The sequence below is a fragment of the Dendrobates tinctorius genome, unplaced genomic scaffold (assembly GCF_039654945.1).
Source record: "Dendrobates tinctorius isolate UK_male_01 unplaced genomic scaffold, ASM3965494v1 ptg000293l, whole genome shotgun sequence".
Lineage (NCBI taxonomy): Eukaryota > Metazoa > Chordata > Amphibia > Anura > Dendrobatidae > Dendrobates > Dendrobates tinctorius.
In genome coordinates, this window is record NW_027361960.1 from 7,568,708 (window position 1) to 7,590,983 (window position 22,276).

At 43.8% G+C, this 22,276-nt stretch overlaps 1 protein-coding gene across 3 annotated transcripts in view; it reads left to right on the plus strand.

The window, feature by feature from the left end:
* The window catches only part of FMN2 (formin 2), a 631,532-nt gene that overhangs the window by 50,006 nt on the left and 559,250 nt on the right, over nucleotides 1–22,276 (plus strand). For all 3 annotated transcript variants that reach the window (XR_012226894.1, XM_073560097.1, XM_073560098.1), the window contains exon 2: nucleotides 17,723–17,886. Coding sequence is in view for 2 of the 3 variants with exons in the window: in XM_073560097.1 (XP_073416198.1) it covers nucleotides 17,723–17,886 (164 nt within the window). In the remaining variant the exon portion in view is untranslated. The remainder of the gene's footprint in view (nucleotides 1–17,722; nucleotides 17,887–22,276) is intronic.

Here is a 22,276-nt window from a genome sequence, read left to right on the forward strand (position 1 = left end):
GTTCATAGAGGTGTAAGGAGGTGGCGGAGAGCCTCATTCTCTCCCCTCTCTCTAAGCCCGTGCACTTTGCGCTGTACCCAGATGGTGTACCTATGTTTCAATGTCTTACTGTGAAATGTATGTGTATTATTGATGTGCTCTGTTTGAATTGTTTGACTATGTAAAGTTCCCCTTTAATTGTCTTGTAATATATGTGCTGTGAAGCCTCTTGTGTTTGCAATGTTATGAACCTGTATTGTGTAATGTTAGGTTAGGGACAGCAAAGGGTTAGTTTGTGGGCTGGACTTACAGCTTCAAGTAAGCAGGAAGCTCCTGCTTCCTGGTCAGTAGTGATGGGAAGTCTGGCTCTTTTTGGTGATCCGGCTCATTCGGCTCCGCTCACTATAAAGAGCCGGCTCTTTTGGCTCCTAAAGCGGCTCTTTTTTTTAAATAGAAATCCGTTTTCCACAGTCCTCGTTCCAAGTCTCTGCCTGTACAGTGAGGCCTCATTATACCCCTGTGTTGCAGTGTAGACTGTTATTCAGCATTGCTGTGTCCTCAGATTGTCAGCTCTTATGATCAGGCCCCTGCTCCTCGCTCCGGTCTCTTCTGTACAGTGAGGCCTCATTATACCCCTGTATAAGGATCTAGTGACGCAGTGTAGACTGTTATTCAGCATTGCTGTGTCCTCAGATTGTTAGCTCTTGTGATCAGGCCCCAGCTCCTCGCTCCGGTCTCTCCTGTACAGTTAGGCCTCATTATACCCCTGTATAAGGATCTAGTGACGCAGTGTAGACTGTTATTCAGCATTGCTGTCTCCTCAGATTGTCAGTTCTTGTGATCAGGCCCCCGCTCCTCGCTCCGGTCTCTCCTGTACAGTGAGGCCTCATTATACCCCTGTATAAGGATCTAGTGACGCAGTGTAGACTGTTATTCAGCATTGCTGTCTCCTCAGATTGTCAGTTCTTGTGATCAGGCCCCTGCTCCTCGCTCCGGTCTCTCCTGTACAGTGAGGCCTCATTATACCCCTGTATAAGGATCTAGTGACGCAGTGTAGACTGTTATTCAGCATTGCTGTTTCCTCAGATTGTCAGCTCTTGTGATCAGGCCCCTGCTCCTCGCTCCGGTCTCTCCTGTACAGTGAGGCCTCATTATACACCTGTATAAGGATCTAGTGACGCAGTGTAGACTGTTATTCAGCATTGCTGTTTCCTCAGATTGTCAGCTCTTGTGATCAGGCCCCTGCTCCTCGCTCCGGTCTCTCCTGTACAGTGAGGCCTCATTATACCCCTGTATAAGGATCTAGTGACGCATTGTAGACTGTTATTCAGCATTGCTGTCTCCTCAGATTGTCAGCCCTTGTGATCAGGCCCCGGCTCCTCACTCCGTGCTCTCCTGTACAGTGAGGCCTCATTATACCCCTGTATAAGGATCTAGTGATGCAGTGTAGACTGTTATTCAGCATTGCTGTCTCCTCAGATTGTCAGCTCTTGTGATCAGGCCTCTGCTCCTCGCTCCGGTCTCTCCTGTACAGTGAGGCCTCATTATACCCCTGTATAAGGATCTAGTGATGCAGTGTAGACTGTTATTCAGCATTGCTGTCTCCTCAGATTGTCAGCTCTTGTGATCAGGCCTCTGCTCCTCGCTCCGGTCTCTCCTGTACAGTGAGGCCTCATTATACCCCTGTATAAGGATCTAGTGACGCAGTGTAGACTGTTATTCAGCATTGCTGTTTCCTCAGATTGTCAGCTCCTGTGATCAGGCCCCCGCTCCTCGCTCCGGTCTCTCCTGTACAGTGAGGCCTCATTATACTCCTGTATAAGGATCTAGTGACGCAGTGTAGACTGTTATTCAGCATTGCTGTGTCCTCAGATTGTCAGCTCTTGTGATCAGGCCCCCGCTCCTCGCTCCGGTCTCTCCTGTACAGTGAGGCCTCATTATACCCCTGTATAAGGATCTAGTGACGCAGTGTAGACTGTTATTCAGCATTGCTGTTTCCTCAGATTGTCAGCTCTTGTGATCAGGCCCCCGCTCCTCGCTCCGGTCTCTCCTGTACAGTGAGGCCTCATTATACACTTGTATAAGGATCTAGTGATGCAGTGTAGACTGTTATTCAGCATTGCTGTTTCCTCAGATTGTCAGCTCTTGTGATCAGGCCCCTGCTCCTCGCTCCGGTCTCTCCTGTACAGTGAGGCCTCATTATACACCTGTATAAGGATCTAGTGACGCAGTGTAGACTGTTATTCAGCATTGCTGTGTCCTCAGATTGTCAGCTCTTGTGATCAGGCCCCTGCTCCTCGCTCCGGTCTCTCCTGTACAGTGAGGCCTCATTATACCCCTGTATAAGGATCTAGTGACGCAGTGTAGACTGTTATTCAGCATTGCTGTTTCCTCAGATTGTCAGCTCTTGTGATCAGGCCCCAGCTCCTCGCTCCGGTCTCTCCTGTACAGTGAGGCCTCATTATACACTTGTATAAGGATCTAGTGACGCAGTGTAGACTGTTATTCAGCATTGCTGTCTCCTCAGATTGTCAGCTCTTGTGATCAGGCCCCTGCTCCTCGCTCCGGTCTCTCCTGTGCAGTGAGGCCTCATTATACCCCTGTATAAGGATCTAGTGACGCAGTGTAGACTGTTATTCAGCATTGCTGTGTCCTCAGATTGTCAGCTCTTGTGATCAGGCCCCCGCTCCTCGCTCCGGTCTCTCCTGTACAGTGAGGTCTCATTATACCCCTGTATAAGGATCTAGTGACGCAGTGTAGACTGTTATTCAGCATTGCTGTCTCCTCAGATTGTCAGCTCTTGAGATCAGGCCCCTGCTCCTCGCTCCGGTCTCTCCTGTACAGTGAGGCCTCATTATACCCCTGTATAAGGATCTAGTGACGCAGTGTAGACTGTTATTCAGCATTGCTGTTTCCTCAGATTGTCAGCTCTTGTGATCAGGCCCCAGCTCCTCGCTCCGGTCTCTCCTGTACAGTGAGGCCTCATTATACACTTGTATAAGGATCTAGTGACGCAGTGTAGACTGTTATTCAGCATTGCTGTGTCCTCAGATTGTCAGCTCTTGTGATCAGGCCCCTGCTCCTCGCTCCGGTCTCTTCTGTACAGTGAGGCCTCATTATACCCCTGTATAAGGATCTAGTGACGCAGTGTAGACTGTTATTCAGCATTGCTGTGTCCTCAGATTGTCAGCCCTTGTGATCAGGCCTCTGCTCCTCGCTCCGGTCTCTCCTGTACAGTGAGGCCTCATTATACACCTGTATAAGGATCTAGTGACGCACTGTAGACTGTTATTCAGCATTGCTGTCTCCTCAGATTGTCAGCTCTTGTGATCAGGCCCCTGCTCCTCGCTCCGGTCTCTCCTGTACAGTGAGGTCTCATTATACCCCTGTATAAGGATCTAGTGACGCACTGTAGACTGTTATTCAGCATTGCTGTCTCCTCAGATTGTCAGCTCTTGTGATCAGGCCCCTGCTCCTCGCTCCGGTCTCTCCTGTACAGTGAGGCCTCATTATACCCCTGTATAAGGATCTAGTGACGCAGTGTAGACTGTTATTCAGCATTGCTGTCTCCTCAGATTGTCAGCTCTTGTGATCAGGCCCCTGCTCCTCGCTCCGGTCTCTCATGTACAGTGAGGCCTCATTATACCCCTGTATAAGGATCTAGTGACGCAGTGTAGACTTTTATTCAGCATTGCTGTCTCCTCAGATTGTCAGCTCTTGTGATCAGGCCTCTGCTCCTCGCTCCGGTCTCTCCTGTACAGTGAGGTCTCATTATACCCCTGTATAAGGATCTAGTGATGCAGTGTAGACTGTTATTCAGCATTGCTGTGTCCTCAGATTGTCAGCTCTTGTGATCAGGCCCCCGCTCCTCGCTCCGGTCTCTCCTGTACAGTGAGGTCTCATTATACCCCTCTATAAGGATCTAGTGACGCAGTGTAGACTGCTATTCAGCATTGCTGTCTCCTCAGATTGTCAGCTCTTGTGATCAGGCCCCCGCTCCTCGCTCCGGTCTCTCCTGTACAGTGAGGCCTCATTATACCCCTGTATAAGGATCTAGTGACGCAGTGTAGACTGTTATTCAGCATTGCTGTGTCCTCAGATTGTCAGCTCTTGTGATCAGGCCTCTGCTCCTCGCTCCGGTCTCTCCTGTACAGTGAGGCCTCATTATACCCCTGTATAAGGATCTAGTGACCCAGTGTAGACTGTTATTCAGCATTGCTGTCTCCTCAGATTGTCAGCTCTTGTGATCAGGCCCCGGCTCCTCGCTCCGGCCTCTCCTGTACAGTGAGGCCTCATTATACCCCTGTATAAGGATCTAGTGATGCAGTGTAGACTGTTATTCAGCATTGCTGTGTCCTCAGATTGTCAGCTCTTGTGATCAGGCCCCCGCTCCTCGCTCCGGTCTCTCCTGTACAGTGAGGTCTCATTATACCCCTGTATAAGGATCTAGTGACGCAGTGTAGACTGTTATTCAGCATTGCTGTCTCCTCAGATTGTCAGCTCTTGAGATCAGGCCCCTGCTCCTCGCTCCGGTCTCTCCTGTACAGTGAGGCCTCATTATACCCCTGTATAAGGATCTAGTGACGCAGTGTAGACTGTTATTCAGCATTGCTGTTTCCTCAGATTGTCAGCTCTTGTGATCAGGCCCCAGCTCCTCGCTCCGGTCTCTCCTGTACAGTGAGGCCTCATTATACACTTGTATAAGGATCTAGTGACGCAGTGTAGACTGTTATTCAGCATTGCTGTGTCCTCAGATTGTCAGCTCTTGTGATCAGGCCCCTGCTCCTCGCTCCGGTCTCTCCTGTACAGTGAGGCCTCATTATACCCCTGTATAAGGATCTAGTGACGCAGTGTAGACTGTTATTCAGCATTGCTGTGTCCTCAGATTGTCAGCCCTTGTGATCAGGCCTCTGCTCCTCGCTCCGGTCTCTCCTGTACAGTGAGGCCTCATTATACACCTGTATAAGGATCTAGTGACGCACTGTAGACTGTTATTCAGCATTGCTGTCTCCTCAGATTGTCAGCTCTTGTGATCAGGCCCCTGCTCCTCGCTCCGGTCTCTCCTGTACAGTGAGGTCTCATTATACCCCTGTATAAGGATCTAGTGACGCACTGTAGACTGTTATTCAGCATTGCTGTCTCCTCAGATTGTCAGCTCTTGTGATCAGGCCCCTGCTCCTCGCTCCGGTCTCTCCTGTACAGTGAGGCCTCATTATACCCCTGTATAAGGATCTAGTGACGCAGTGTAGACTGTTATTCAGCATTGCTGTCTCCTCAGATTGTCAGCTCTTGTGATCAGGCCCCTGCTCCTCGCTCCGGTCTCTCATGTACAGTGAGGCCTCATTATACCCCTGTATAAGGATCTAGTGACGCAGTGTAGACTGTTATTCAGCATTGCTGTCTCCTCAGATTGTCAGCTCTTGTGATCAGGCCTCTGCTCCTCGCTCCGGTCTCTCCTGTACAGTGAGGTCTCATTATACCCCTGTATAAGGATCTAGTGATGCAGTGTAGACTGTTATTCAGCATTGCTGTGTCCTCAGATTGTCAGCTCTTGTGATCAGGCCCCCGCTCCTCGCTCCGGTCTCTCCTGTACAGTGAGGTCTCATTATACCCCTCTATAAGGATCTAGTGACGCAGTGTAGACTGCTATTCAGCATTGCTGTCTCCTCAGATTGTCAGCTCTTGTGATCAGGCCCCCGCTCCTCGCTCCGGTCTCTCCTGTACAGTGAGGCCTCATTATACCCCTGTATAAGGATCTAGTGACGCAGTGTAGACTGTTATTCAGCATTGCTGTGTCCTCAGATTGTCAGCTCTTGTGATCAGGCCTCTGCTCCTCGCTCCGGTCTCTCCTGTACAGTGAGGCCTCATTATACCCCTGTATAAGGATCTAGTGACCCAGTGTAGACTGTTATTCAGCATTGCTGTCTCCTCAGATTGTCAGCTCTTGTGATCAGGCCCCGGCTCCTCGCTCCGGCCTCTCCTGTACAGTGAGGCCTCATTATACCCCTGTATAAGGATCTAGTGATGCAGTGTAGACTGTTATTCAGCATTGCTGTGTCCTCAGATTGTCAGCTCTTGTGATCAGGCCCCGGCTCCTCGCTCCGGTCTCTCCTGTACTGTGAGGCCTCATTATACCCCTGTATAAGGATCTAGTGATGCAGTGTAGACTGTTATTCAGCATTGCTGCTTCCTCAGATTGTCAGCTCTTGTGATCAGGCCCCTGCTCCTCGCTCCGGTCTCTCCTGTACAGTGAGGCCTCATTATACCCCTGTATAAGGATCTAGTGACGCAGTGTAGACTGTTATTCAGCATTGCTGTGTCCTCAGATTGTCAGCTCTTGTGATCAGGCCCCCGCTCCTCGCTCCGGTCTCTCCTGTACAGTGAAGCCTCATTATACCCCTGTATAAGGATCTAGTGACGCAGTGTAGACTGTTATTCAGCATTGCTGTTTCCTCAGATTGTCAGCTCTTGTGATCAGGCCCCTGCTCCTCGCTCCGGTCTCTCCTGTACAGTGAGGCCTCATTATACCCCTGTATAAGGATCTAGTGACGCAGTGTAGACTGTTATTCAGCATTGCTGTGTCCTCAGATTGTCAGCTCTTGTGATCAGGCCCCTGCTCCTCGCTCCGGTCTCTCCTGTACAGTGAGGCCTCATTATACCCCTGTATAAGGATCTAGTGACGCAGTGTAGACTGTTATTCAGCATTGCTGTTTCCTCAGATTGTCAGCTCTTGTGATCAGGCCCCTGCTCCTCGGTTGTAGTCTTACCATGTATTGTGGCATTTTTTGTTCATGTGCTTTGTGAATTAAGTGCTGTGATGTGTGTCGGTGCACATGATGCATCCTGATGCAAACGCAGCTCCGTGCGTCCCTATGTTCAGTATAGGGATGTAATCTGGATCAGGATGCATCAGGATTGCTACGCATCACAACGCACCGTACCACAGCCCCACTCATGCAGCCCCTAACCAGGTGCCCCCATGTTTTATACATGCTCCCAATACATTTTATTATCATTACCACACTATAACACAGGACATAAGCCCTTCTAGTGAGTAGGAAAAGATCACTGTATGACAGAGCAGCATGCGGACATAGTCTATATTATGTCTGTATACTGTTCCCTTACAGTTTCATCACCTTCCCATACAGCACATCCCTCCATGCTCAGTGCCGCAAAACAGATTCCTGCACACGGAAGCACATGGATCCATGTTGTCCTGGATCTGTGCTCCATAGAACTCCATTTTAATTCCAGACGTGTAGCCGCGGATCCGTCGTCTCCCTGTGCCTGTGTGTTTTTCAGATGACACAAAACTGCAACAAGTTGCGTTTTTGTGCATCTGATAAAATATGCAGACATGCGGATCTGTGGGAAAACGGTGACATCTGGATGCACACGCAAGTCCCATCCATCACCACTGAAAGTCAATGGAGACGAAAACGGATCCGTGTGCATCCATTTTTGCACGGATTGCAAAATATGCAAGTGTGAAACCAGCTTAACTCTATAATGATTGGAGCTTGACCTAGATCTCTCCACAGGTTTTGCCTAAAATCACTTTATATTACTTACGCTACCCTTAGGGCACATACTAACTTGCGAGAGACTCGTACAATTCTCGTGTGAGTCTCTCGCATGAAAACCTGGCACTGCCGCCGGCACTCAGACCAGAGCGTGTGTACATGTAGCCGCACGCTCCGGTCCCAGTGCTGGGGGCAGTGCCAGGTTTTCATGAGAGAGACTCACACGAGAATTGTACGAGTCTCTCGCAAGTGAGTATGAGCCCTTAGCAGCAACAACTGACGTCATCTATCTTCCTCCCTGTAGTGCTGTCCTGAATCCTCCTCAGTCCTGACTTAGGCTGGGTTCACATTGCGTTAATGGCCCTGCATTCAACGGGATCCATTACATAGCGGCACTATGGCTATATAACGGATGCATTAATGCACCCATTGGCCGCAATGCTACTAACGCATCCAAACGCATGCCAAAATCGGCATGATGCGTTACTTCATGACGCACCCCCGACTGCTGCAGACTGCATTCAAGGGTACATCATGAAGTAATGCATCATGCCGATTTTGGATGCGTTAATATCATTGCGGCCAAAGGCTGTGTCAACGCATCCATTACATAGAGTTAGTGCCGCTATGTAACAGATCCCGTTGAACGCAGGGCCATTAACGCAATGTGAACCCAGCCTAAGTCAGGACTGATGATAACCTAACACTATGAGATGTACAGTATATGCCTTGGATGAGGGGCCAGCAAAGTATATCTTTATTTGGGACTAAAGGTAACGCACAGGTCATTGCAGATGATGACAAACAATTTGCCGAGTCCCTCCTCCTACACATAGTCACATAACATATATGCCATGGAGGAACTGGCAGTATATATTTGGGACTGAAGGTAACTCATGTGCATTTAGTTACAGTCCACAATTACACATCTCCCTCTCTCCTGACTACTCCTCCTCCCAGATGAGTCACAGTCACACTTCAGTAAGCTGAATCTGATAAGCTGCCAGGCGCCAGGAAAAAAAAAACTCAGCTCGGTCTCACTGCAGAGCCGGCTCATTTCATTCACAGCAGGGAGCCGGCTCTTTGTATCGGATCGTTCACGAACAACACATCACTACTGCTCAGAACCTGGGCCCGTTTGCCCAGGGCAGATGCTTAGCTGTGGCTGAGAGCCTTGCTGGATCCCAGGAGGGGTAAAGACTGTTACCTGGACCCCAGGAGGGGTAAAGACTGTTGCCTGGATGCCAGGAGGGGTAAAGGGTGCTGCCCCGGACCTTTGGGCAGCGCAACGGGTACTAGGACTATGTAAGTGCCCCACCGAAGGGACTTCAAGCATCTAGATTCCGGCATATGGACTACCTTCTCTTTCGACTGCCTTGGCTCTTGTGGGTACAGCCGTGGACGTCGTTGGGGAGAGAGCAGGAAGATATTGGTGCACTTTATTCATCCCTTTAATTCAATTGTTTCCTTGTTGGACTGCAGCTGTGTCTGGATTGCATCTGTCCTGCCTATTTCTGTACAAGGTACTGGGGTGCTCACTGACGGTGGCTTAGTTGACTCGGCTGGGACTACCACCCTGGGCCATCTTGTTACAGAGGTGTCGCCTGTCCTGCTTCTAAACAAGCCCCAGTGGTCAGTGTGTGGACTGCAAGATTATTAATTTTATCTTCGTAATAAAGATTGTGAAATGAAAAAAAAACATTGCTGTCATCTAAAAAAAAGATGCAAAACAAAAATTTGAATTAAAAATTGGTCATTTTAAGACATCTTGTGCGACACAAGCCATTTAAAGGGAACCTATCATCTAAAAGTGAAGGTACTATGCATCGCAGTATGATCCAGGGAGACTTCAAGGAAGCAGTGTGAATGGTTTATTTAACAAAAAGCTACTTTTTTAACGCAGCACTGTCATCTTCATTGTGATATTGAAATTGTCTTTTTAGTTTAATTCTACATTTTTCTTTATTTTAATTCCCATGAACTTTTAATTTTTAGCACCATTTTCTAGCCTAAATACTAGCCCTTTATCTTAAACCATTTCATGATATAACAAAATGCTTCAAGGATTTCCCATAAGTGGAGACAGCTCAGGATCTTACTGTAGATCTCTCCCCATATGGTGGATACTGGCTATATTACAAGGCTGGTATCTCTGGCCACCGCTGTTAACCATTTAAACGATGAGGTCAATCTCCGGCAGCTGCGTATAAATAAAATACGCACTGGCTTCAATCAGCTCCATGTGACACGATTGTGGGACACTAATGAATTTCCAAGGCAGCCAATGGCCTGCTGCCATCTTGGTACTCCTTTGCACCTCACCACATGCTAAGCTTTACAGGAGACTGAGATACACTATATGCTGCAATACAATAGTATTGTAGTATATCGTATATGCGATCAAATGATTGCAAGTTCAAGTGCTTTGAAAAGCCTAAAAAATAAAATGAGAAAAAAGTTTTCAATCATATTTTAAAAAAATCGGAAAAGTCAAATACTCATTTTCCTCCCATTTAAGCTAAAAAAATTTAATAATTACATATATTTAGTATTGCCATATTTGTAAAAGACTGATCTTTCAAAATGTTAAAGTCATTAACCCAGTGAATGCTTTTACAATAAAAAAAAATCATAAAATGGCCCTGAGGATTAAGTAATACGATCCCCACAGTGGCCAAAAATGCAGTGGATGTCAGCTGTATATAATAACAGACTCAGTGATGAATCGACCAAGATAGGTTCGGTGAATAACGGCAATCGCAACTCTGGGGATGGTAAAAACCAACCCGAATCATGTTCTCCGGCGTCTCAGCTACCCCCGGTAGCTGAGACCCTGGAGATTTTCCAAAGCTGGGGGGCGCTATACCCTTATTTCTCAGTGTTTCGTTAAAAAGCGGCGCTGAGCAATAAGTACTCTTACCTGCTGCCGTTAAAAGGCATATTGGCGGTCGTTAAGGGTTTAATGTGCAAAAGTAGCATAAAAAAGCTCAAATATTTTGGTATAGCTGTAATCATACTAAACTAAAGATGAAAGCCATCAAACCAATTTTACCACACAGTGACCGGTGTAAAAAAATGAATAAAACAATAGCACAATTGCAGAGTTTTGTTTGTTCTATGTCCAAAAAATGAGAATGAAAAGCGATCATAAACGGCTATGTACATAAGAATGGTACCAATAAAAATGTCAGCTCATCACACAAATGAAGAAAAAAGCCCTCCATGAGCTCTGTCTGGCAAAGGATTAAAAAGTCAAAGCTCTCAGAATATGGCAATAAAAAAACTATTCTGGATAAAAAAAATTCTTAATGTACGAAGGTAATAAAACCATGGAAAACCATGGCCGGCGTTCATAGGAGATCGTGATTTTTGCTGTACATTGCAAGGCTTACTATGTCTAGCACTGGCGATCAGATGATCACAGCTTCAACTCTCCTAAGGGGACTATTAAATAGAGTAAAAAATTAAAAAAAGGTTTTAAAAAATATTAAAACATAAAAAAATACAAATCACCCCTCTTTTGCCCCATTAAAAATAAAACAATTTAAAAAAATACACATTTGGTATCGCTGCTTTCAGAAATGTCCGATCTATCTAAATATAATGTAAATTAATCCAATTGGTAAACGGCGTAACAAGAAAACAATCAAAATGCCAGAATTGGTCACCGCAACATTGCAATAACAGGCGATCAAAACATCACATCTACCCCAAAATGGTATCAATAAAAACATCAGCTCAAACCTATAAATATAAGCCATCATCCATCCCCAGATTACGAAAAATGAGGACATTACGGGTCTCGGAAAAATGACGACATACGCAAAAAAAATTACATTCAAAATTTGGAATTGTACCATATAGTGAACATGGAAAAGAAAACACAAAATTGTGGAATTGAACTGTTTTTGTAACAGCTGGGTGCTGTGGCGCACACCTGTAATCCTAGCTACTATGGGAGGCTTGGGCTGTGGGATCACTTGAGTTTGTCAGTTCTGGTCTATTCTGTCCTATGTGGATCAGGGGTCTTCTCTGTCCTCAGCATCAATATGGTGTCTCTGATCCAGCTGCTTGGAGTTTCTATGTTTTTGTAACTTCACTGCACTTGTAACTTGGATTTTTTATAGGTACATAAAAAGTATGATTTGTAAATTTCCTTGAAAAAAATGAACATTTGAGCCATTCTAACATCCAATCAAATAAACGGGATGTTTGAAAATGGTGCTGATATAAAGTAGATACGGTATATGGGAAATGTTGATTATTAACTAATTTGTGCGGTATGAAAATCTGAGAATTTCAAATTTTTTCTACACTGTCATGAAATTTCAGATATTTAAAAAAAAAAAACAACGAAAAGCATATCAAGCTAAATTTACCACTAAAATAAAGTGCAATGTGCTAGGAATAAAGCAATCTAAGAATCAGTGGGATATGTTGAAGTGCTCTAGAGTTATTACCACATAAAGTGACTGATGTCAGATTTGAAAAAATGTTTGGTTTATTGGGGTACTGATGGGTTCTGATGGGTTATCAGACATCAGGCACAGTCAAATACTCTCTCTCAGGTAGCGTCAACATCACATATTAAGTGGATTAGATGGTGATATGCAGAACATTTTTGGCTATTGTAAATTAAAATGCGATTTAAGGTTTTATTATCTATCTTCAAAGATCACGCCATTGTAAAAAAGGATCGGTACTGTCAATAATATCAGCCAGGGTCTGACTGGAGAAAACTGGTGCAGGGACATGCTGAGTTGTCTGTGCTTTTATTGATAGCTCGGCCATCCAATTTGAGACTGGGAGGTGCTGAGCTCTCATCCCCTTGATTGTTCAACTATTTAACTGGCAGTGCTGTCAGCCATAGTTGCAGCTAAAGTGTGGTTGGTTTACTCAGTGCCTTGTATTTTGTTGGTTGATGTAGCACTGTCTGACATTGGACCTTGTTCTGACCATCCATCTGTTTAACCATTTTGCTCTGATCCGCTATCCTCCTGGTATTATGTCCTCGGAACGTTACCTGACTACAACTTTGTCTCTTCCCTTTGCTTATGAAGTCTCCTCCTGGGTATTGGCATTGGACTCCATGACTATCTCGACTCATGGCTTGTCCATGAGAACTGAGTCAGCGTCACACTGTTCAAATGGAATCTGCATTCTAAAAGCCAAGTAGCGCTCCTTCTCATCCGATCCCAGCGTGTGCTCAAACAGTGTACAATCACATATTGGGTACTGACATGTTTGGCAAAAATTGCAAAACAAATTATGGGATCTACTTTCTCCTATTACTACTTGTGTAAATTATAAATTTGGTGATAAAATAATATTTTATTTTTGTGGAAAAAATTTATTTTTTTGTTTTCATATCTAAATGTTATAAAGTTTTGTGAATCACCTGTGGGTTAAAACGGTTTGTTCACAAAATGGGGTAACGTTTGTGGGGTTTTTGGCCTTGCAAACAAGACATGGTGCCCACAATCTATTTCCGCCAAATTTGTATTCCTAAACCCAAATGGTGCTCTTTCCCTTTTGTTTGTCCAAACGAGGTTTCTGACTACATGTGGCATATCAGTGTGCTTAGAAGAAATTGGTAACAAATTATGTGGTCCACTTTCTCTTGGGGCTAAAGCAGCATTCTAGGGGAAAAATTGCAATATTTTATTTTCATTCCACTTTGCATTAATTCCTGTGTAGTAAGTGATGGGTTAAAAAATTTCCTGTCAACAGTTATGAAGTATTTGAGTGGTGTGGTTTTTAAGATGGTATCACATTTAAATATATAGGCCCCTCAAAGTCCATTTAAATCTGAATGGGTCCCTAAAGAAACATGTTTTGTAAATGTCTTGAAAAAAATGAGAAATTGCTGCTCAAGTTTTAATCCTTCTAACATTTTAATAAAATAAAATGAAGTTTGAAAAATGATGTTGCTGTATAGTAGACATATAGGAAATGTTTATTAATTATTTTGTACAGCATGACTAACTGTTTTAAGAGGATAAAAATTTAAAGATTATAAATTGTGAATTTTTCAAAATGCTGATATTTTCACAAATAAACTAAAAAAACAACCTAAATTTACACAAACATAAAGAACAATATGTCATGAAAAAAACATTCTCAGAATCGCTGGGATACGTTGAAGCATTCCATAGTTATTGCCACATGAAGTGGTCAGATTTTAAAAATTCTGCCTCGTAATTAAGGCCAAAATTGGCTGTCAGCAAGGGTTTAGATCAATATTTAAAAAAGCAAGAATACCATGGATTCCTCTAATTCCAAATAACCAATTACAATAACAATGACAGCAGCAAACTGATACTATCAGGATAGGAAGATCGATGGGTAGTGGTTTACACATTAACAACACCAGCCACACTTCGTTCCAGAATAGCACCCAGAAACACATTAACCCCTTTACCCCCAAGGGTGGTTTGCACGATAATGACCGGGCCAATTTTTACAATTCTGACTACTGTCCCTTTATGAGGTAATAACTCTGGAATGCTTCAATGGATCTTGGTGATTCTGAAAAAAATTTTTTGTGACATATTGTACTTCACGTTAGTGGTAAAATTTCTTCGACATAACTTCCGTTTATTTGTGTAAAAAAAAACTGAAATTTGGCGAAAATTTGGAAAATGTTGCAACTTTCAAACTTTGAAATTTATGCCCTTAAAACAGAGAAATATGTCACACAAAATTGTTAGTAAATAACATTTCCCACATGTCTACTTTACATCTGCACAATTTTGGAAAAATTTTTTTTCTTGTTAGGAAGTTATAAGGGTTAAAAATTGACCAGCAATTTCTCATTTTTACAACAAAGTTTACAAAACCATTTTTTTTAGGGACCATCCCACATTTGAAGTCACTTTGAGGGGTCTATATGGCAGAAAATACCCAAAAGTGACACCATTCTAAAAACTGCACCTCTCAAGCTGATCAAAACCACATTCAAGAAGTTTATTAACCCTTCAGGTGTTTCACAGTAGCAGAAGCAACGTGGAAGGAAAAAAAATGAACATTTAACTTTTAATCACAAAAATGATCTTTTAGCAACAATTTTTTTATTTTCCTAGGGGTAAAAGGAGAAAATTGACCTCAAAAGTTATTGGACAATTTGTCCTGAGTACACTGATACCCCATAGGTGGGGGAGGGACCACTGTTTTGGTACACAATAGGGCTCAGAAGGAAAGGAGCGCCGTGTGACTTTTTCAAACTAAAATTGGCTGGAATTGAGATCGGATGCCATGTCGCGTTTGGCGAGCCCCTGATGTAAAATCCCCCACAAGTGACCCCATTTTCGAAATTAGACCCCCTAGAACTTATCTAGATGTGTAGTGAGCACTTTGAACCCCCAAGTGTTTCGCTAAAGTTTATAATGCCCAGGTGTGAAAAAAAAAAATTAACAAAAAATGATTTTTTAGTCCCCAATTTTTATTTTCCCAAGGGTAACAGGAGAAATTGAATCTCAAAAGTTGTTCTCCAATATGTCCCCATACCATATGTGGGGGGAGGGACCACTTTTTGGACACACGGTAGGGATCGGAAGGGAAGGAGCGTTGTTTGACTTTTTCAAACTAAAAGTGGCTAGAATTGAGATTGGACACCATGTCGCATTTGGCGAGCCCAAGATTTGCCTAAACAGTGGAAACCCCCCACAAGTGACCCCATTTTGGAAACTAGACCGCCTAAATAACTTATCTAAAGATGTGTAGTGAGAGCTTTGAACCCCCAAGTGTTTCACTAAAGTTTATAAGGCCTGGGCGTGAAATTACAAAATCCTATTTTTTTCACAAAAATGAGCTTTTATCCCCAATTTTTAATTTTCCCAAGTGTAACAGGAAAAATTGGACCCTAAAAGTTGTTGTCCAATTTGTCCTGAGTACACTGGCCCCCCACATGTGGGAGAAAACTACCGTTTGTGCACACGTCGGGGCTCGAAAGGGAAGTAGTGCCGTTTTGGAATGCAGACTTTGATGGAATGGACTGCGGGTGTCATGTTCCATTTGCAGAGCTCCTGATGTGCCTAAACAGTAGAAACCCCGCACAAGAGACCCCATTTTGGAAACTAAACACCCTAAGTAACTTATCTGGATGTGTGGTGAGAACTTTGAACCCCTAAGTGTTTCACTAAAGATTATAATGCCCTGGTGTGAAAATATAAAATCCTGAGCATTGCCATTTGTACAGTGTGCACGGACAGCTTTTGATACCACTCCTTGGCCTTTCTCAAAGCATTGTACGGTTGGAGGAGTTGATCGGAGAGATCAGCGCCACCATGTTTTTGTTGTACCCCAGTACACAGTCCAGTTTGCAGACCTGTGTAGAGGCACCCCGTACAATGCTGAGGGCAATGCCATCACCAAGTATGGTGGTCAAGAGAAGGACATGCCTCTTGTCCTTGTACTTGAACACCAGCAGGTGGTCGTTACATTGGGCTCTGCTGTCACCCCTTCTGAGTATCTGCCCAGTAGCGTTTTTGGGAGGCCTCTCTGATTTTTGCGGACAGTACCACAGGCTGAGTGGGATGCTGGTATAAAAGTTATTGGTGTAGAGGTGATAACCTTTATCCAGCAGTGGGTGCACCAAATCCCACACAATTTTCCCACTCACTCCAAGGACATGGGGACACTCAGGGGGTTCAATCCTGGTGTCCTTCCCTTCGTAAACTCTAAACCTGTGGGTGTGCCCTGAGGTACTCTCACACAGTTTGTAGAGTTTGATTCCGTACCTGGCCCTCTTGCTGGGCAGGTACTGACGGAATCTGAGCCTTCCCTTAAAATGAACTAAGGAAAAACAGTGTATGCACAACTTCAGAAGGTGCTCAAGTAGGGCCCCACACCATACATGAATAATAAAGAAAACTTGGCACTCAACTTCTACAATATTTTTTTGGATTTTTTAATGCAGCCAGAAAATAATAGACGTTTCGGCCTCACTGGCCTTCATCACTAACAGACTGCAGTATAGTAGTTAATCGCATTCAGTGTGATAAAAGAAGTGACACCATAGTCACTTTAAATATGCCTAGTCATGCACTAGGCGCTGGGCATGGAGCCTGAATCAAATAGTACCTGGGTGGGTGGGGGTGCCATGCAGACATCAGCGACCCAGAATCCACTGTTGGACAGCTGACTATGGTGTCCCTTCTATTATCGCACTGAATGCGATTAACTACTATACTGCAGTCTGTTACTGATGAAGGCCAGTGAGGCTGCATTAAAAAATCCCAAAAAATATTCTAGAAGTTGAGTGCCAAGTTCTCTTTAAAATGAACTAAGGACTCATCCACGCAGATGTCCCTTTGGGGCATGTACACTTCAACAAACTTTTTGTTGAAGTGTTCGATAACCAGCCGAACTTTGAACAGACGGTCAACGTTGGGGGTCGTCTTGTGCAGAAAACTGTCTATTATCAGGATAATGCAGGAATTTGTGGATGGCCTCAAAACGTGTCCGGGCCTTGACCATTTGGAGCACTGGAGTCTTATATAAAATATCAACACTCTAATTTTGCCGAAGTTCTGGCTTCTTCAGGATCCCCAATATGAAGGACCAGACCCCAAAACTGCGTAATTTCAACTGCTTCTACAGGAGACCAGTTAGAAAGTGATGAACGCGGGTTTTGTTGAAAAAATTGACGAGTGTACAAATTAGTTTGCTCCACCATGAAGTTAACAAAATCGCAGGGGGTGCAATTTCTCCTGTTACTCTTATGAAAATGCAAAATTTGGTGCCAAAATATAACATTTTTGTGGGGAAAATGTGATTTTTTTTTTAAATTATTTTCACGGCTCAACGTTCTTAACTTCTGTGAAGCACCTTGAGGTTGAAGGTGCTCATCATACATCTATATACATTCTTTGAGGGGTCTAGTTTCTAAAATGGAGTCACTTGTGGGGGGTTTCCATTGTTTAGACATATCAGGGACTCTCCAATTAGGACATGACGTCTGCAAATGATTCCAGGAAATTTTACATTCAAAAAGTCAAATGACTCGAGTCTCCATTCTGGACTTGGGATCCCCCTCCAGTGCGCACCTTTGAGAAAGGTCTGTGGAGGATTCTTCAACTGCAGGCCTCTCTGAGCTCTCCAGCCCCTTCACCTACTCCGGCGTTATGGAGCAGTGTGGGGAGATATGATTTCAGAATGTGTATAGCGGTTTTCAGTTCATATACTAATTTATATTAATGTTTATATATTTAATGCAGGACAAACCTTGCTGGAAAAACTGTTTAGTCAGCAAAGGAATGCTGCTGAGGATGCCGAAAAACTCTGCTCTGAAATTGTATCTATGAGCCTGCTTCTTCCTTTTAGCGACTGCTTTCGGGAGCAGTGTACCAAAAGCACTGAGCAAATTCCCTCCAATATCCAAGTAAGTAATAGAAGCTTTGCCTTAATTTTCAAATTATGGCCCCGATTTATCAAGACCAGTGATGTTCACACCATTCTTGATGAGGGAGCGTGTTTGAGTCACAAGCTCCTCTTAATGAATCAGGAGTAGTGTTGAGCTTTCCGATACCGCAAGTATCGGGTATCGGCCGATATTTGCCGTACCGGAATTCCGATACCGAGTACCGATACTTTTTTCGTATCGGATACCGGAATCGGAAGTCCAAAAGGCAATGAGCCACTTTTGTGGCTCTGATTGGCTGCCGAAATGACGTCATCATGATGCGCTGTCTGTGCGCATCATGATGCGCCGTCAGTTCGGGCCTTCGGGGGGGCTGTGCCGACTGTCCGGGGGTCTGTACCGGCCTGCCGGTGGTCTGTGCAGGCTCCGGTGGTCTGTGCCGGCCTGCCGGGGGGCTGTGCCGGCCTGCCGGTGGTCTGTGCAGGCTCCGGGGGTCTGTGCAGGCATCGTCCGATGGGACTACAAGTCCCATCGGGCGATGCCTGCTACCATGACAGTGATTGACACATTAGCCAATGATGGGACAGTAGTAGTCCCATCATCCGGCTAATGTGTTGAATGTAAAAAAAAAATTTTACATGCTACATACATGCTACATACATACAACATGCATACTACATATATACTACATGTAACATACATACTACATATATACTACATGCATACTACATACATGCTACATGCTACATACATACTACATACATGCTACATATATACTACATACATAATACATATATACTACATGCATGCAACATACATACAACATATATACTACATGCATGCAACATGCATACTACATATATACTATATATACTACATGTAACATACATACTACATATATACTACATGCTACATACATGCAACATACATACATAATACATATATACTACATGCATGCAACATACATACAACATATATACTACATGCATGCAACATGCATACTACATATATACTATATACTACATGTAACATACATACTACATATATACTACATGCTACATACATGCAACATACACACTACATGCTACATACATGCAACATACATACTACATACATGCTACATACATACTACATACATACACTACATGCATGCAACATACATACTACATATATACCACATGCATGTAACATAACATGCATACTACATATATACTGCATATATACTACATATATACCACATGCATGCAACATGCATACTACATATATACTGCATATATACTACATGCATGCAACATACATATATACTACATACAATACATACATATAGACATACAGTACATATAACATAGAGTACATACTCACCGTCACTTGTCACTTTGATCCCCGAAGCCATTGTCGCCTGAGGAATAAATATCAAAATAAAAAAACACCAATATACTTACCCCGATCCGCAGAAGTCCACGAGGGTCCCACGTCCATCTTGCGTGGAGAACAGCAGCATCAGCTGATGCTACCGTTCTCTACCAGCTCCAGGAATACAATGACGGAAGGTAGGTATCCTTCCGCACTGTATTCCTCCACCACTGTAAAAAAAAGTCCCTAGTCTCACTTTATGCCATTGCTGCGTGGGAATTTCCCACGCAGCAATGGCATAAAGTGAGACTAGGGACTTTTTTTTTTTTTTTTAAAGTGGTGGAGGAATACAGTGCGGAAGGATACCTACCTTCCGTCATTGTATTCCTGGAGCTGGTAGAGAACGGTAGCATCAGCTGATGCTGCTGTTCTCCACGCAAGATGGACGTGGGACCCTCGTGGACTTCTGCGGATCGGGGTAAGTATATTGGTGTTTTTTTATTTTGATATTTATTCCTCAGGCAACAATGGCTTCGGGGATCAAAGTGACAAGTGACGGTGAGTATGTACTCTATGTTATATGTACTGTATGTCTATATGTATGTATTGTATGTAGTATGTATGTTGCATGCATGTAGTGTATGTATGTAGTATGTATGTAGTATGCATGTAGTATGTAGCATGTATGTAGTATGTATGTTGCATGTATGTAGCATGTAGTGTGTATGTTGCATGTATGTAGCATGTAGTATATATGTAGTATGTATGTTACATGTAGTATATATAGTATATATGTAGTATGCATGTTGCATGCATGTAGTATATATGTTGTATGTTGCATGCATGTAGTATATATGTATTATGTATGTATGTTACATGTATGTAGCATGTAGTATATATGTAGTATGTATGTTACATGTAGTATATATAGTATATATGTAGTATGCATGTTGCATGCATGTAGTATATATGTTGTATGTATGTTGCATGCATGTAGTATATATGTATTATGTATGTAGTATATATGTAGCATGTATGTAGTATGTAGCATGTATGTAGTATGCATGTAGTATGTAGTATATATGTAGTATGTATGTAGCATGTATGTGGTATATATGTAGTATGCATGTAGTATATATGCAGTATATATGTAGTATGCATGTTGCATGCATGTGGTATATATGTAGTATGTATGTTGCATGCATGTAGTGTATGTATGTAGTATGTATGTAGCATGTATGTAGCATGTATGTAGTATGTATGTTGCATGTATGTAGCATGTAGTGTGTATGTTGCATGTATGTAGCATGTAGTATATATGTAGTATGTATGTTACATGTAGTATATATAGTATGCATGTTGCATGCATGTAGTATATATGTTGTATGTATGTTGCATGCATGTAGTATATATGTTGTATGTATGTAGTATGTAGCATGTATGTAGTATGTTGCATGTATGTAGCATGTAGTATATATGTAGTATGTATGTTACATGTAGTATATATAGTATATATGTAGTATGCATGTTGCATGCATGTAGTATATATGTTGCATGTATGTTGCATGCATGTAGTATATATGTATTATGTATGTAGTATGTATGTAGCATGTATGTAGTATGTAGCATGTATGTAGTATGTTGCATGTATGTAGCATGTAGTATATATGTAGTATGTATGTTACATGTAGTATATATAGTACATATGTAGTATGCATGTTTCATGCATGTAGTATATATGTTGTATGTATGTTGCATGCATGTAGTATATATGTATTATGTATGTATGTTGCATGTATGTAGCATGTAGTATATATGTAGTATGTATGTTACATGTAGTATATATAGTATATATGTAGTATGCATGTTGCATGCATGTAGTATATATGTTGTATGTATGTTGCATGCATGTAGTATATATGTATTATGTATGTATGTTGCATGTATGTTGCATGTAGTATATATGTAGTATGTATGTTACATGTAGCATATATGTAGTATGCATGTTGTATGTATGTAGCATGTATTTTATTTTTTTTTTTTTACATTCAACACATTAGCCGGATGATGGGACTACTACTGTCCCATCATTGGCTAATGTGTCAATCACTGTCATGGTAGCAGGCATCGCCCGATGGGACTTGTAGTCCCATCGGACGATGCCTGCACAGACCCCCGGAGCCTGCACAGACCACCGGCAGACCGGCACAGCCCCCCGGCAGGTCGGCACAGACCACCGGAGCCTGCACAGACCACCGGCAGGCCGGCACAGCCCCCCGGCAGGCCGGCACAGACCTCCGGAGCCTGCACAGACCACCGGCAGGCCGGCACAGCCCCCCGGCAGGCCGGTACAGCCCCCCGGCAGGCCGGCACAGACCCCCGGAGCCTGCACAGATCACCGGCAGGCCGGCACAGCTCCCCGGCAGGCCGGCACAGACCACCGGAGCCTGCACAGACCACCGGCAGGCCGGCACAGCTCCCCGGCAGGCCGGCACAGCTCCCCGGCAGGCCAGCACAGACCCCCGGAGCCTGCACAGACCACCGGCAGGCCGGCACAGCCCCCCGGCAGGCCGGCACAGACCATCGGAGCCTGCACAGACCCCCCGGCAGGCCGGCACAGCCCCCCCGAAAGGCCCGTACAGACCCCAGAGAGGCTGTAGAAGGCAAAAATAGGGTTTTTCTTATTCCGATACCGGAAGTCCCATAGACTTGAATGGGACTTCCGGTATCGGAATCGGCGATACCCGATATTTTTTTTAGATCGGCCGATCCATTCCGATCCGATACTTTTAAGTATCGGACGGTATCGCTCAACACTAATCAGGAGAAAAGGACAAGTAGCGTATGTCACTGTGTGCACCTGTCCACAAATCTTACTCCAGTCAGATCCAGTTATTTTGGCAGAGCTGGGTGAAACTAAAAAAAAATCTTTTCACAACTCCAAGTGAAACAAAAATGTTATGACTTTTCAAAGGAATTCCTGACAGAATTCTGGTGTAATCACTTTGATGAATCGGAGACTATATGTTTTAATCAGTCATAGACTGTTTACGGCTTA